Raw genomic sequence first — 16,536 nt, 5'->3', positions numbered from 1 at the left:
AGCAAAATCTTAAATGCACACGCATAAGACGAAAATCAAAAAAAGTAACAATTTGGGGGCTTATAGAAGTTGCCGCAACAGGTCTCAAAATTGATGAGACACTCCTTTTCTAGCCACCAATACTCGCCGTATCTACAATTCCAACCTTTCCCACTTCCGCCCTCCCTCTCCCCCTTTCAATGTTGACTGTTCAAGTTTTCAGCACTTTTTTTGCATTGCTAGCAACATCGATAAGGAAGGGGGGGGAGGGGAGGGAGGCTGCAGTATGGGAGATAATAGGTAATTAAATAACGCTCCAAGAAGATTAAGTGTCTCCACTAATTTTGCAGCTTGTTGTAGCGTTTGCTTTCGAATGAAAAGGTTTTTCCCGCCAAAATTCTCACCGCAGTAAACGGAAACTCTACATATTACTTCTCCGTTAAGATTATAAGTCCATAAACAGGCCCCAGGTGACACACGCTAACACATCACGCATGCGTACAACCATTTCACCCGGTCAATTAGCAGCCATAGACTGCTTTTTCGGCCTTGCTGGACCTCATCAGCACGGCGTAGCTAACATACTAAGCGGGTAACTTTAGCACCCCTTTAATTGGCAGCTTCACATGCAATACATGTAGTAAGCTGGGTTGGGAACAGCAAAACTGTTCTCCCACGGCAAGCGTGTGGGAAGGTGGATCACATTAAAGTCCCTAATGTCGTCACGCAACGGAGCACTTCTGGCCTTTGTCACCTTTTGGCTTTGTTCGAAAATTATCGATTTGTATCAAACAAAAGTGTTTACGAATGCGAAGAAGTAAGTTTAATTTATTTTCTGTTCCAAAAGGGCGAGGCAAACAATCCTGTAACGTAATTGGTTCTTGGCGCGGTTTTTCCACTGCACAGGCACGGTAAAGCGCCAAGAACCAATTAGATCGCAGGGTTCTTGAAATAAATATTTTAAGCAAGAGCCGATACAACGTAGATTTGACTAAAATCAAATCTACGCTGTAACGGCTCTTGCTTAAAAATGAATTTTTCCGCGTTTTGAATAATTAGCGGAAAAATATGCTCTCGTCGTTATGAACTATCAAGGGATTCGGTAAGAGTATTTAAGAAGGTGTTTTATGCAGATTAGTCATCTTGGTGTTCTCGCTGGAGGCACTTACTCTTGATTTTCTTTGCTAATTTGTCTGTTTTTCTTTCTTTTAGTTCTTACACGTCGCTGGCCAGTCGTCAGGCAAACTAAGCCTTATTTTGGATTTATCTTTGCTTAACAAATTTATCGTTAAGAAGTCTGTCAAGTACGAATAATTGGAACAGTTCTTCAAATGTTTCTTCCGGTGATGTCTGTTTCTTCGTTTGATCTCAAATTTTTGTCGTTTAAGTGGCCTTCTTCTGATGGAGGTATGAAATTTTACGAATTTAAGGTTTTGCCTTTTGGTTTGACTTCAGCTTCTTATGTCTTCACCAAAGTAGTTCATCCATTGGTGAAATACCGGAGAGGTCGTGGACATCTTATTTTAATGTATCTCGATGACGGTATTGGAGGCAATATGTCTGTAGAACGTTCCAGAATTCTCAGCGATTCAGTTCGTCATGATCTTGCTTCATCTGGTTTCACAGTTAACGACGACAAATCAATTTGGGAACCTACTCAGAGGTTAGTTTTCCTGGGATCTATTTTAGATTTTGGCGAAGGTTTAATTCAAATTCCTGAGTTTCGCATCCATAAGCTCAAATCTTCCCTCGTTTTTTGTCTCCAAAATAACCAAATTTTAGGCAGAGATCTTGCTTCACTTACAGGGCAAATTATTTCTATGGCTTGTGCAGCAGGCAATATTACCAGGTTGTTTACAAGAAACTGCTATGGAACGATTGAATGTAGATCCTCTTGGGATCAGCCCTTGCACGTCTTTCCTGAGGCTCGTTATGAACTTTCCTTTTGGTTGAACAATATTGACTCTATTAATGGTAAGGTTATGTCTCCTAAATCAAGCGCAGTTGGTGTTGTTTACTCCGATGCCAGTGACTCTGGTTTTGGTGGTTATTTCGTGCAGTGCGGCTTGGATTTAGTGTCAGGTGTTTGGTCCCACTAGGTAAGGTAAAGGTAAGGTACACGTTATTTAACGTCGGAAGTTCCTTTACTCTCTAGAGAGTACTCTCCCAGGAAGCCGACGGTGCGCTCATTTTACCCCCCTCTTAATGCGGTCTAGCTCTACTTTTAGAGAGATGTTGGCAGTCAAGTTTGTTCTGCTTTCTTTGGTAAACCAGCTTTCAGGTTTAACCCGGTTAAATGGTTTACGGACAATGAAAATGTACCTCGGTTTCGTCTGGAAGTAGTAAAGGTCATTTGCAGTCCGAAGCTTTGTATATATTTAGTATCTGCTGTAGTCATGGCATTTCGATCGAAATGGAATGGATCCCAAGATCGCACAATGATCAGGCTGATTTTCTCAGTCGTACTTTTGATTCAGACGACTGGGGCCTTTCTCCACTTTCGTTTCACCACATTGACTCAGTTTGGGGTCCTCATTTTGTAGATCGTTTCGCAAATCATGTGAATGCCAAACTCCCTCGTTTCAAGTCTATATTTTGGAATCCAGGTTCTGAAGGCATAGATGCTTTTGTTATGAATTGGCACGGGGAGAATAATTATGCCTGTCCGCCTATCTGTCTTATTTTGCGTGTCTTACATCATATGAGTAACTGTAAAGCTTCAGGTTCTCTTATTGTTCCTTTGTGGCATTCCGCCCCCTTTTGGCCGATGATTTGTCCAGATGGAGAACGTTTTGCATCTCTCATTGTCGATTGGATGGAACTTCCCTCATTCAAAGAAGCGTACATTTCCGGCAGTTGTAATAGCGTGTTTGGAAACGAAAACTTGAACTTCAGGATGATTGCTTTGAGAGTCCACTTCGATTGTTAGGTATTTTTTATTTTTCTTTTGCGTGCTGTATTTTTTCTTTCTTTGTACTCTTGGGGCTGTGCGGCCTCCAGTTAGCACACGATAGCAAATACTGTGTCATGTTTTTCTATTGTTGTTTCGCACGGGTTAGGTGGTGTTAGGGAATTTAGACGAGAGTATTTAGTTTCTCAACTTGTAAAGTACGCTGATCACATCAAGCCACTGATCCAACGTACACCGACAGGAAGATTGTCCACGGTTGCTTGCTTTAAAAGTCAGTCTACGAAGAGCACGTATTTTTATATTCACTAATTTGCCCTTGTCTTTTAGGTTATCTGACTGTTGTTCCACTTGATATCTTCATTTCTACAAGTTTAACGGAAAAGACAGTAATGAGAGAGTGTGTTACTTCCATTGTCCCCTTTGAATGCACTTCAAATCGCATATCTATTGGTTACGCTTGAGTACTTACATTGCCATGTGACCTTAACCGACCCTGCACACCAGTCTACACTTCGTCTTTTGGTGTTAATTATAAGCGATGGGTCGTACCCTATTGATTTTGGCCGTAGTCTTGCCTCTCTTGTGTTTCTTACTTGCAAAATACCAGGATGCCGATTTTCTGCTGTTGTTTTACGAATTGTTTGGCAAGAATGCCACTGTAGCGTTGCAAGGGAAAGTGGTTTGGATAACTGGTGCTTCAAGCGGAATCGGAGAATATTTGGCTTACGAACTCGCGAAATCTGGCTGCAAACTGGTGCTTTCAGCAAGGAGGAAAGACGAATTGGAAAGAGTTAAGCAAAAATGCGTCGGTAAGAAGCTTTGTATCATACATGAATTCGTATCATTTACTCATGTCACGTACGATCGCGATACATTTGAATTGCATAAGCTTATATGTTTCGCAAGGAACGAAATACGCCTCTTGGACCCAGAGAAAAGAACACTAGCTTGGGAGCGATAGGGGCGAAATTTTCCTTTAGCATCCAGGGTGCTAAAAAAGAATAAAGAATGCCCTGTTACCACATGCATTTGCAAGACCAAATCGGCTGACTCGAGGCTGACACAATAGGGCCGTTTATACGAGAGAAAATAAGCCGCGGATAACTCTGGCCGCGGCTTACTTAAGCCGCGAAAGGAACTATTTATACGAGTATAAACTCCTCGGCCAGGATAAGCCGCGGCTTAGGAAAGCCGTGAACGAAGATTTTGTACCATTTATACGGGGTGTTCGCGGCTTACGTAAGCCGCGGCCAGAGTTAGCCGCGGTTTATTTTCTCTCGTATAAACGGCCCTAATGTTGTACCCAATATTCAAACCCGTTGGGAATAAACGGTTTTGTTCCAGGAATTTTCATATGTGAATCCTACATACAATGCAGAAAGAATCTTTTCAAATAGGTACAACTTTGAGTTGACAAATTTGGTATATCTTAGATAAATCTTAACTCTCGTCCAGCCCCTTCATGAAAGCAATGATAATTACAAAATCCAGCTTGTTACTATGGGAAGGGATCCCACGAGATAGCACATGATTCATGTACATTTACATCTACATGTTCCAGCACTCGGCAAAGTCCTTTTTTGACTTGTGGCTGTTTCTGCTTAGGTGGCCTTATACACCACAAGCCTTTTTAGAGCCGGCCACTTCTGCTGGAGAGAACAGGACAGCCACAACACCGGGGACTTTATCCCCAACTCTTCTCTTAACGTCCTACAGGGACTTGAAAGTTTAACAATTTGCAGATGAAATTACAAAGGCAGCACTTTCTCCTCAGTTATTTTAAGATCCTGAGTGTTGATCCGGCCGGGTTTCCTGCATGACAGCCCGATGCTCAACCAACTGAGCCACCGGTACGCGGTGTGCTTGCTCCAGACAGTGCAATAAGTTTATTAAAAGTAAAGTAAAACTTTTCAAGGACCTTCAAGGGTTAATGTATTTAGCCTTTAATACCCATTGACTCCTGAACCACCGCTGTTGACAAGCACAATCAGCTGGTGTTTAGACAGAGCAAATTCAAAATCAAAAGCAAAATCTTTTTCTCCATGGGGACCTCAAATGGATTCCAAATAGATCGATCGCTCTGAAATTTGGCGTGTTTACTGGGGCGATATGGCCCCAGTTTCCCTGAAAAACTTGACTTTGTAGCTTTTGTTACGCCTACACAACAGGCATTCTACTTCAAGAAAAAGTTTGTAGCCATGCGAAGGCGAAATTTCAACCAATCGCGGAGCTTACTAAAGTTTTTCAGCCAAAAAATAACACTTCAGGCATCGGAAAGGATAAAGAAAAGGATTTTGGTTCATTTGATGGAATTTCAAGCCTTGAAATCGCTGAAAAGGTAAGATTATTTTTGCAGCCGTAAACTCGCCACGTGTTGTTGTCATTACACAGGATTGTGTTTTTGCTCAAAATAATCCCTTGTTCTTGCTTCAAATCTTACATATTTACCTTGATTACGTGTCCAGCGAATTATTTTTTCCTCTGGGATGAATGTTCCATTGAAAAATCGGTGATTTGGGTGATTTTTGGCCAACAGAGGTTAATTATTCGTAATGTGATCAATCTGGTTGCCGTTAGCAACGGGGCGCAAATTTGACACTTTTATTGATTTTATTGAGGCGGTAAACGACGAGATACAAAAACCCTCAACTTGTCGCACAACGTTGTTTCGTTGCAAATTTTGGTCGATGTTTCACGTTTTTCACCTTGTGTGATCAACTTGACCCGCAAGAAAAACATTTGTTGCGGGTTGAAGAAATGCAGCGCGCTGATTGGTTGATTTGCTAGTACATGAGCACATTTGTTGCGCGACAAGTTGTGAGCTTGATGAAAAACGAGCATCAAAGCCAAAATTTGTTGCTCAGAGTAGATCCGCGCTCAACTTTTCGCAACAACTGTCTTCAACCCGCAACAAATGTTTTTGTTGTGCAACAAGTTGATCATGCAAGGTGAAAAACTGCAGACATCGACCCAAACTTGCAACGAAACAATGTTGCGCGCCAAGTTGAGGGTTTTTCTATCTTGTATTTCGCCGCCTGTACGCATTGATCGCTAATCTGATTACTCCTAAAAATCCAAAAATATTCGTGCCTCATCAGTTTTTTGTCAAATTTTGGTCCAAGAAAGCTGATAAAATGAGGAACATTTTTGTTGGTCATTAAAAAATTCGTAATTGACATTGAAATGGCCAAATTTGTGTGGAAAACTGATTTTAATGCTTTTTTTTGTTTTTGTTTTAAAGAGTACAAACTATTATTATTTTTCCTCTTTAAGGTGGTTCAAACAAGCTCCGCTTTCAGTAAACTGTCCTATTTATAGAAAATGACTCTATCACACTGAATCACCAAATAGCAATGTTGTGGTGCCATGTGAAACAACAGTCATTGCTCAAGAAAATGCACTCAATATTGTGAGGTAATACCTTACCATAGCAACAGTCAAACCATTTAAACACACTCACTAGTTTGTCTTAAAATGCTTATATACATGTATACCGAGGTCTCAAAAATGAAACCTGCTGTAACCCCCACACTATGTCACCGGGTTGTGTGAGTGTAAGAGTGTAAGTGGTGACAATAGGCCTGCAGCGCATGCGTAACTCACGAACATAAACCGGTCTGTTGAAAGCGTGCTTGAGTTTCATCAAAATGAGCTCCAAAATGGGCAAGAATTTGTGACGCTGATGAATAATAAAGCAGCTGCTATTTCCAAAACGATAGAATTACCTGGTGATACATTGTAAATAACCTAATCTAGGAGAGTAAATTTTGGACTTTGCAGAAACAATTGTCAACCTCAAGAGATGGGTGATTGTGATCTTTATGCTTAATTTGCACATTTCTTGTCAAAGTTTATTACACTTGAAGATAAAAAAACAAAAATCCTGTGTCTTGCCATCATTTTGACACAGATGTATCCTTTGTTGTGCAAGTAAACGTACAAGGTAACTTAACTTAATCACAGGGCCAGCTGAATTGATGTCACTTCTGATTTTGCGATTTACTTGAGCAGTCAAAAGTACGATAGAAAAATTGAACGTAGCAAAAGTCTCCCAAAATGTTTTTCGCCAATGGTAATTTTGTATATTCACGGTTCAAGATTTATGTTGTTTTCATGTCGAAAACGTTGTTGCTGATGGCAAAAATTATATTTCGTTCTCGATTGACACTTCCTGTAAACTTGCTTCTGCTCTTCCTAAATACTGTGTATCAATAATTATTTACTTTTTTTGTCAATATTTGATTTGTATAAAGCAGGCTAACAAAATCTGTACCTTGCTTAGTTCGCATCTTGGAACGTTAAAATAGAATTTTCGGTGCTATGTTTCTGACACGTCAAGTCGTACATTTTGAGGTCACCCATCCAGATACTAACCCTGCTTGACAGCGCTTAACTTCTGTACAATTTTGTCTTGGAAAGGTGTCAAAATCTCAGACACGCTTAAACTTGAGGTGCAAAGAAGGGAACTTGAAAATGAGTAACATGTCACCCTCAAAGCCAATGTATCTTGATTCCCTTTTACTTTCTTCAGTCTTTCTGGGTTTAGTATTTTACAAGTAACCACATGTATTCTCAGGGCCCGGCTATTTACCTAAGACATCTACCATGGCACTCCTGTGATTTATAGTACCAAAACAATACCATGTACAATTAGAGCTGCATATTACACAAAGACAAACCTTGAATCTCCTGGAAAACAAAACCCATCTCAATTGACAATTATGGAATAAAGTGCTGTGTACGTTACTGCACTATCACATGTACGCATCGCCTGCCTATTTTTTATTTTGATGATGAGGATAACTGGTGAAACAAACTGAAAAGCCCATACTCATACAAATGTAAACATGACCATCCATAGTTACAGTAGTGGAACACATTAATTTTGTTACACTGTTGAACTAGTCATCCAAATACAAGATCTGACTGGAGTTTCAAATCAAGGAGTTGTAGGATCTAAAGACTGAAGGAACACCCCTTGTTATTTGGTATTTTCTCCTTATCATTCTTGCAGAGGAAAAGCAAGGCAACACAGTGTACTGTTTTGCACTAAAAACATTGAGCAGAGGTCTTGCTTAACAATATTATTGCTGTATATTGTTTTTACAGCTATTTCCAGTGCTCTTTATCCATCATTTCAAGATCGAGATATCCTTGTCCTTCCTCTGGACTTGCTGCAGTTTGAGACACATGGAAACCTTACTATTGATGTTATGAAACATTTTGGAAAGGTAAATCAGCTTGAGAATCTCGGGAAAATGCATTCATCTCGTTAAACAGTAATGTAATATTCTGAAATTGCGGAATGCGGCCCATAATAATATTATTAATTGAAATGACCCTGCCTCAGTGCATAATATGATCTAGGTTTATGAAACCTGGTTGATGTTTAAGAACCAACGCACTATTGGCAATGGATACCTAAGGGGACATGGTATTTGGTGGAGTTTCTGTCCTTTGTGGGTATTAAATCATGGTTGGTTTTTAGTAGTGTAACTTAAGACTGAAGTGTCATTATCACTTCAAGTTTTCATACCACAAACATTTGTCATTTGCAAACTGAGCATGCTCAGGAATAGAACGTCCATGTGATACAATGACTGTACAATTGTACATGTATGTGATAGTTGCTTGGATATCTTTCCCTGTCCGTATTCCATGGTGAGTTCAAATCAATTATTTTTCGATGAAACACTATTTTATGCATTATCATTTCAAAGTAAAATTAGCAAAGGTTTTAAAGGTTATCCTTATTTCCTATCTAGGTTGATATTTTGGTCAATAATGGAGCCAGAGGACAAGTCTCCTGGATCAAGGAAACACCCCTTGAAGTAGACAGAGCTCTCTTAAATCTTAACCTTGTTGGAACCATCTCTTTGACAAAGGCAGTTCTCCCACACATGATACAGCAACAGCAAGGAGACATTGTTGTTGTGAGCAGTGGTACAGGAAAGTTTGGTAATTATTTAGTAAACTGAGTCTTATGGATGAAATGGTCCAGGTTTATTGCACCTTTTCCTAGAATTAAGGTGGCTCAAACCAGGGAGATGTCTTTGTAGATGATTAACTCTACAACACTGTTTTGGTTAATGACAAATTATGTTATGGTACCACAATAATAAAACACCAATAATTGCTGAACAATATGTACTCCTTAAAAGGGCGTTAGAGGTCACCATGGCAATAAAAGAGCCATCTAAAAATGCCCTATTTTTTCTACCTTTAAATTCTTCGATCTCAAAATGAACTCGATGGACCCCAATTTTTATTGCTGGAAAGTGATTAGCACACTAAGAAAAAAACTCTGCAAAGTTAGGAACATTTTCTGGAGTGGATTCAGAGCATCCTTAAAATGTTCCATTTGTGAAGTTATGTAACAGCTGAACCTGGCTATTTAACAGGTGAATGGTGTTATCCACCAGACAAATGATTCATCTCCTACTAAAGAATAACTTAAAACCAGAGAAACCATGTGTAGAGCAATCAAATTTTTGTGAAAATTTTCCATAACAGCATTTTTATTAGAAAAACTGAATTTCAGAATTCCTTACTTGCACTTTTAAAAAAATTGTGACGTGTTATGGTTATCGTATTAGTCTGACACAAAGCATAGGTTTAGCTGGAGTAAAAACATTTTAAGGAAAAATTAATGGTTGAATATTTCAAACTTTTCTTGACAGGTAGCCCTTTCTCATCTACTTATTCAGCCAGCAAATTTGCATTGCATGTGAGTGAGAGAATTAGAGAGAGTAGTATCGTTTTCACAATATTGATAATATTGTTGGGAAAATGAATTCCTTGGTGGAGTTCAGGGTAAAATGATAAAACGGAATGTTTGAAAGTGTCTTTACAAACTGAGTAGAAAATCGTAATACAGAGTATGCTTAATGAGTTGCTGGAGAGATACCATGTTTGACATATTTACTGTTCAATGTATGGACAGAGTGCAAAGTGCAATGGACTTATTATAAAAGTGAGTTAGAAAAAACAGAGTGCTGTAACATTAATATTCAGTATAGCCTAAGAGAACAAGGTTAGTAATCATAAATTGTTACTTTGTTCGGAGAACAAAGTATAGGATTCGGCTTTGAGTCATCCTGATTTTCTTTGCTCCTGAGACTGTTCATGGTAGGGAGACTTGTACCCCATTTAGGGTTGAAACTCGGTAACTCCTCATTCATAGGTGCTTGCGATGACCATTAGACACACCAGGGAGGCTAACAAAATCCGCACTGCTACTTACATATAGCATCACGTTAAGTTATTTCCAAAATTGATTTTGCTTAATTAAATTTTTGGGATTTATACATTGCTTGGAAGCAAAACTTTTCTTTCGGATATTCCAAGGAGGGGGCAAAACCTTAAAGTCAGAGGTAATTTCTATCGCTGATGAGCAACCAAGACCTGCGTATATGTATCTGCAGGGTAAAATGTGGCTAAAGGTGGGATTTGAGATTAAATCTCGTTTTTAGGGTTAATTAGGCCTAAAACGTTATTGCTCTTAATCTCTGTCTTAATCTGAATCCTAATCTTAATCTCAGTGAATTGTTTGTTGAAGTGTTTGGGTGCTTAGTGTCGCTGTTTCGTGGTTTAGTAATGCCCTTTTTTTGTTATACGTTCGAGATATCTCGTTTCTCTGTGTGACTCTGGGATACCATCCGTTGCCAATCTTTGATCCAGAACTTGGCAAGAACCAAAAAAAAGCAGCCAGAGGATAAGCTACATGTACCTTAATGAATCCTTATCATTGAGTTCATAAATATACCTATTTAATCATACATGTATGCTGTATGTAAAAAATGTAAAATAGTTATTCACTTCACCAGGGCTTCTTTGATACTGCTCGGCTGGAATTGGGAGAGCACAACATTAATGTCCAGATGGTGTGTCCTGGTCCAGTTGAATCAAACGTCCTTGATCATGTTTTCACCAAGGACATTAATTTGGTAAGAGAACATGTTGTTTTGTACACATTGGTTGCTAATGACGTTTTACGGATTTAATAGCCAGGAACTTGCCAGCATGAATTAACATGGGATCATATGACATTGTAGAGCTATCGGACAAATGAAACACTTCGCTTTAGACCCTGGATTAGCGACCTAGGTGACCAATAGTTCCTACTACTACTACTACTACTACTACTACTACTACCACTACTACTACTACTACTACTACTACTACTACTACTACTACTACTACTACTACTACTACTACTACTACTACTACTACTACTACTACTACTACTACTATACTACTACTACTACTACTACTACTACTACTACTACTACTACTACTACTACTACTACTACTACTACTACTACTACTACTACTACTACTACTACTACTACTACTACTACTACTACTACTACTACTACTACTACTACTACTACTACTACTACTACTACTACTACTACTACTACTACTACTACTACTACTACTACTACTACTACTACTACTACTACTACTACTACTACTACTACTACTACTACTACTACTACTACTACTACTACTACTACTACGACTACGACTACTACTACGACGACTACTACTACTACTACCTCCTACTACTACTACTACTACTACTACTACTACTACTAGTACTACTACTACTACTACTACTACTATACTACTACTACTACTACTACTACTACTACTACTACTACTACTACTACTACTACTACTACTACTACTACTAAATAATAACCAGTATTTATAGAGCGTACATATCAAAAACCTCTCATGGACTTTACAATAAGTATAAGAAATTAATTAAAATTAATTAAGAAATGAACACAATAACTGTCAATAAATATACAAAATAAATATGTTTTTAGATTCTTTTTAAATAAAGACAGTATTCCAACATTCCTGACGTGGTTAGGCAGGCCATTCCATAATTTTGGTGTACAGACTGAGAATGCTCCATCTCCACATGTTTTTGTTCTTGATGTTGGTGTTGCTAGGAGTCCTAGAGAACTTGACGACAATACTCGAGATGATTTTCTCTCCTGTAATAGTTCAGAGACATAGCCAGGACACAGTCCATGACGAGCTTTGAGAACAAGCAGTAAAATTTTGAAAAGAACGCCATACGAAATAGGAAGCCAATGATGTTGCTGTAATAAAGGGGTGATGTGATCATACTTGGATGAACGAGTGACTAGTCGACCAGCTGTGTTTTGAACCCTCTGCATTTTGTTAACTTGATATTTGGGCAGACCAAAGTAAAGATGTTTGCAGAAATCTAGCTTTGTAGTTACAAAAGCATGTACAACTTTAGAAGAGTCCTCATCTGTCAGATATTTACGAAATTTGAACAGGTTTCTTAAGAAGACGATATTTCCTGGTCAAAGAGCTTGAGCTCTTTAGGCATCATAACAGACGTGAGTGACAAATTGACAATATTCTTTAAAATAGGAACTATTATAGGGTAGTATTTTCGCATAATTGTTGCAGGTAGAGGATCTAGAGAGCAGAACTTTATAGTGCTTTTCTTGATGAAATCCAAGATGCTACTATCATCTGGTGGCTCAAATGAAGACAGTCTTGTCGAGAAATGTATGCTTTCCTCATAAACTGGAGATGTTGGAGAAATCGTTCCCTGATGTTGATCTGCAATTTGCGAGCGAATACGCTCAATCTTTGACTAAAAAAACTCTGCAAACGTATTAGCAAGGTCTTCATTATTTGTAGATGTGGGGTAAAGTTGATCAGCGTTGTTGTTGAGAAATTTATTGACAGCTCTGAAAATCTAGTGTCACTTGAATTTTCCTCAATTAATATGGAATAATACGATCATTTGTTTTTACGTAGAAGCTAGTTAACAACATCACACTGTAGCAGATATTTATGTTTGTCATCATCAAGTTTAGTTGATCGCCACCCCCTCTCACGTCTTCGTCGTAGTCTCCGAGCATCAGCTATTTCGTCGGTGTACCAGCTAGGGTGCATTGGGATGGAGTGTCTTTAATGGTGCCAGTTGTTCAAGAACATCTAGGGGGACAGTCTCATACCTAGCTGTGAGGGAGTTTAACGAAGTTGTTGTGTAACAGTTCTGATTGAGATATTATGTCATTAAACTTTTGTCAAAGTCAAAGTTCTTTAGTCGACGAGAAAGGATAGTTTTACATTTGCGTGTTTTAAATGGCTTTTGCAGCTTAAGATGAAACGCAATAACCTTATGATCGGAGATAGGCTGCTCAAAAATGCGAAGGTCGTTAAGAAAATCACCATCTATGCTAGATCTTGTGATGACTAAGTCTAAGAGTATGTCCCAAAACGTGCGAAGATACGTTGACGTGTTATTGTAAGTCAAATTTGTTAGGGAGGCATATAATTAAAGTCTTGAGACAATACCCTATTGACGTTGAAAAACTCTTACCTCCTTTCCTGCGTGCCGCACAAGCAACGTTAGTGAGTTTGCATTGTTTTGTTGGCGTTTTTGATTCAGTTATGTTAACAGAAACACTTTACAGCTTAAGCAACTCAAACAACTCAACAAGGATCGAACTTCACTGCAGATCATCGACGACTTCCTGTTCCATCATGGTGATACAGACTTTAATACTTCCGTCATTTTCGACTAAGTTAATTTCGTGGAGAGGAAAGCTTACATGTCTTTCCTATTTCATATTTTGTCCGTGAGTCAGTCCAGCATGTAACTGACTTTACCTTGTAATTTTAGATACATCAAGTAGACAAACTCGGTAAAGTTTAACTTAAAAATTAAGCAACGTCATGGTGGCGAGATAACTCCTCTTGGTGGCGAATTTGCTGGTGGCGAGTCTTTCTGGTGGCGAGATGACTAGTTACCAGATGTGGACTTGAAAACGTTATTATCATCAGCGACGTCGACGTGAAAATTGAAATCGCCCAGAATAAGAAGTTCAGCGCTGCACGGAACTGACTATTTCTTCAAGCAGAGTTACGAGCTGAAATAGGTGGGCGATAAACGACGATAATGAAGGAAGCATCAAGATATTCAAAGCTTCGAAACGATTCGTTGGACAGTCTAGTTTTTACATTGAGAGTAGATACACGTAGGTTTGATTCCTACCTGCGACTATTATTTCCATTTCATTATGCAGCTGTATTAGTTATTGTGCAGAAAACGCACGAAACGAGTGCAGGTTTTCCGCGATATTGTGCAGTTAGTTATTGTACAGTAAAGAACCAAGTTGACTAGTTTAGGTGATGACGTTTGCCTCGCCCTTGTCACGTACAAATCTGTCACACGTTCTCGGTTGTTTACAATTCACCTGCTAAACATTTAGTGCGAAAAAGTTGGACTGTGAAATTGCAGTCCAAAATCCATATACACTATGTTGCTTTCTGGAGTTAGAAACGGGAACTCCGCTTTTAGGCTTGGCTAAATCTACATATTACTTGTTGTTCTTGCATTATGTTCTTGCATTATGGCTCGGATACCTTTCAGGTATTCTGAGTAAAAATGAGCCACTGGAGAACTTCCAACTAGCAAAAAAATTGTCTCATACCTCATTAGTAACTCCAGTAGCATTCTGACAGGCCTCGCATTTTTTTTCTTGCAGAGCTTAAAAGACATTCCTTCATTCTTTGCTTTCTGGAAAGCTGAAAGGAAAGGTGGATCTGGAAAAGCATTAAGAAAAATGCCCACTGAGCGCTGTGCAAAGTTGATGGTGGTGGGCATGGCAAATAACTTGGATGAAGTGTGGATATCAGAGTACCCATATCTTTTGTCGTACTATATGAACCAATATCTTCCAAACCTGACTAGATGGTGTGTTTTGATTGGGAGAAATTGTCCTTACTTATTTAACCTTTAATTTAGAAAAAATACTTCTGGATAGTTTGGAAATATTTTTGAGGAAGAAAGGGTCTTTCAATATTTCCTCGTCTCCAATTTGTGCCATTTTGTGAATGTTCCGGTAGTCTTATTCAGTGAGATTAAAATAATATTCTCTCTCTTTTTTTTCTCTCTGTAGGTTATGCAAGAAATATTCAATAAGCATGATAAAGGCACTGATAAACATGGAATCTGAATAGGGAGCTGTTTCGCTTTGCGTCCCAATTTACTCTCAATTGAATCCGGCATTTGTTTGGTTGCTTGGTTTGTTGGTTTGCTTTGGCCGGGCTGCGAAGAGTCTCTTCTATCCGAGCAGTTCAATATATGATTTACTTCATGTATCATTTCGTTCATCGATTCATTCATCACGGGAACATTTGGACCCACAAATGACCAGTTCCCAACATTGGTGGCTTCATAGCTCAGTTGGTTAGAGTTGCGTACCTGCATCGCGAGGTCACGGGTTCAAACTCCGTTGTGAAGGCCTGAATTTTTTAGGCTTTTCTACGCTATTGGTAAAACTGCGTTAACAACTGCTAGGATCATAGCTTCACTTGATTGTTCAATATATCTTAACTGGAAATCTGTGTTAAGACATTTTTTTCTCTTCTGGCAACCAATCATAAGCCGAGGAAAGTAATGGAGCCGAGCGTTGGCCGATCAGCATCAGCACATCAAATGGCAATGAAGGCTTCTCTTTATGATTGCGGACTTCACCGACTATTGATTAAAAGGCAGCTATTTCATCAATTAGTAACAGGACTCCATGCTTGCCCAATTTTTTCAAGTGACTTGAAGGTCTCAAACTCATTAATGATTCATTCGGGTATTAGCCAATCGGAGTACCCCCTTTTGGTTGTAAACTACAGGCCCCAGTTGTTCAAACGGTGGATAGCGCTATCCACCGGATAAATCAATAGAGCGGTTTTCAATTGAGTGTCGAAAGTAATTAGCAAATTGCTTTGGTTTTGCATTTACTTCACTCAGTGATTGGTTGAAAGTTCTCGCGCCATTTTCCCTACCAATCAGAAGTGAAACCAAAACCAATCGTCGCTTGCGCGTGCACATTTTCCCGCGCTTTGTGTCGGCTACGAGTAATTACTTCTAGTTTTGATTGGTTTGCTGGATTGTCTTCGTCCTTTTTGATTGGCCAAAGTAATTACTTTGGTTTTGGTTTTACGACACTCGATTGAAACTCGCTCTATCCAGCGTATAACTCAATTGGTTTTGCTCGTGTTTATCCACTGGATAGTGATTTATCCGCTGAATAGCGCTATACATCGTTTGAACAACTGGGGCCAGATCAAGAAACGCCCGAGTTAGTTAAAAAAATGATCAAGACACTTGAATTTAAATGAACCTTTATGCTAATGAACCTACGGAAAAAAAACGTATAATTAAAGTGGTACTATGATCAAAAAATCAAATCTTATTTTGCTTTGGATTTCAAAACTATGTTAACTAAACAGTAAGTGACCCAAGTTTTAATCCTTGATTTCAAAGACACTTGTTTATTTTAAGTGGAATTTTCCTATTTAATGGTCCGCCATTACTAACTTTAAAATCTTGAGAGATGGATCGAGGAGAAAATGACGTCAAAGACTCACAAGTTTAACAATGCAATGCGTTTGTACTCGACTGAATTAATATGCGGCACGTGTTTTGCGTACATAATTAGGGAGCTTACGAAACGAGGACGACGACGGCTACGAGGACTTCGTTTAAAAATACAAGTTCGCGTTATTTATATCAGTACGAAGCTATTTCATGTCGTTTCGCGTTTAAAATGTGTAGTAACTGTCGAGGAATTAAACTGGTA

The 16,536-nt window shown here is 38.9% G+C and overlaps 1 protein-coding gene across 1 annotated transcript; it reads left to right on the top strand.

The window, feature by feature from the left end:
• The first annotated feature begins 3,377 nt into the window (after positions 1–3,377).
• Positions 3,378–16,144, top strand: LOC138006514 (dehydrogenase/reductase SDR family member 7-like). The gene is made up of 7 exons (XM_068852878.1): positions 3,378–3,699; positions 8,000–8,121; positions 8,656–8,848; positions 9,571–9,617; positions 10,717–10,836; positions 14,443–14,651; positions 14,857–16,144. Exons 1-7 carry the CDS (start codon positions 3,429–3,431, stop codon positions 14,915–14,917), a joined length of 1,023 nt encoding a protein of 340 aa, XP_068708979.1. The 5' UTR covers positions 3,378–3,428; the 3' UTR covers positions 14,918–16,144.
• Positions 16,145–16,536: the final 392 nt, after the last annotated feature.

This window comes from Montipora foliosa, chromosome 6 (genome assembly GCF_036669935.1).
Source record: "Montipora foliosa isolate CH-2021 chromosome 6, ASM3666993v2, whole genome shotgun sequence".
Lineage (NCBI taxonomy): Eukaryota > Metazoa > Cnidaria > Anthozoa > Scleractinia > Acroporidae > Montipora > Montipora foliosa.
This window is presented reverse-complemented; position numbering and strand designations above follow the sequence as displayed.

Excerpts from the sequence above, each read along its gene's own strand:
- LOC138006514 (XM_068852878.1), top strand. The coding sequence starts at position 3,429 with ATGGGTCGTACCCTATTGATTTTGGCCGTAGTCTTGCCTCTCTTGTGT. Across the intron at positions 3,700-7,999 it reads AGTTAAGCAAAAATGCGTCG|CTATTTCCAGTGCTCTTTAT; the intron begins GTAAGAAGCTTT and ends TTGTTTTTACAG. Across the intron at positions 14,652-14,856 it reads CTTCCAAACCTGACTAGATG|GTTATGCAAGAAATATTCAA; the intron begins GTGTGTTTTGAT and ends TTCTCTCTGTAG.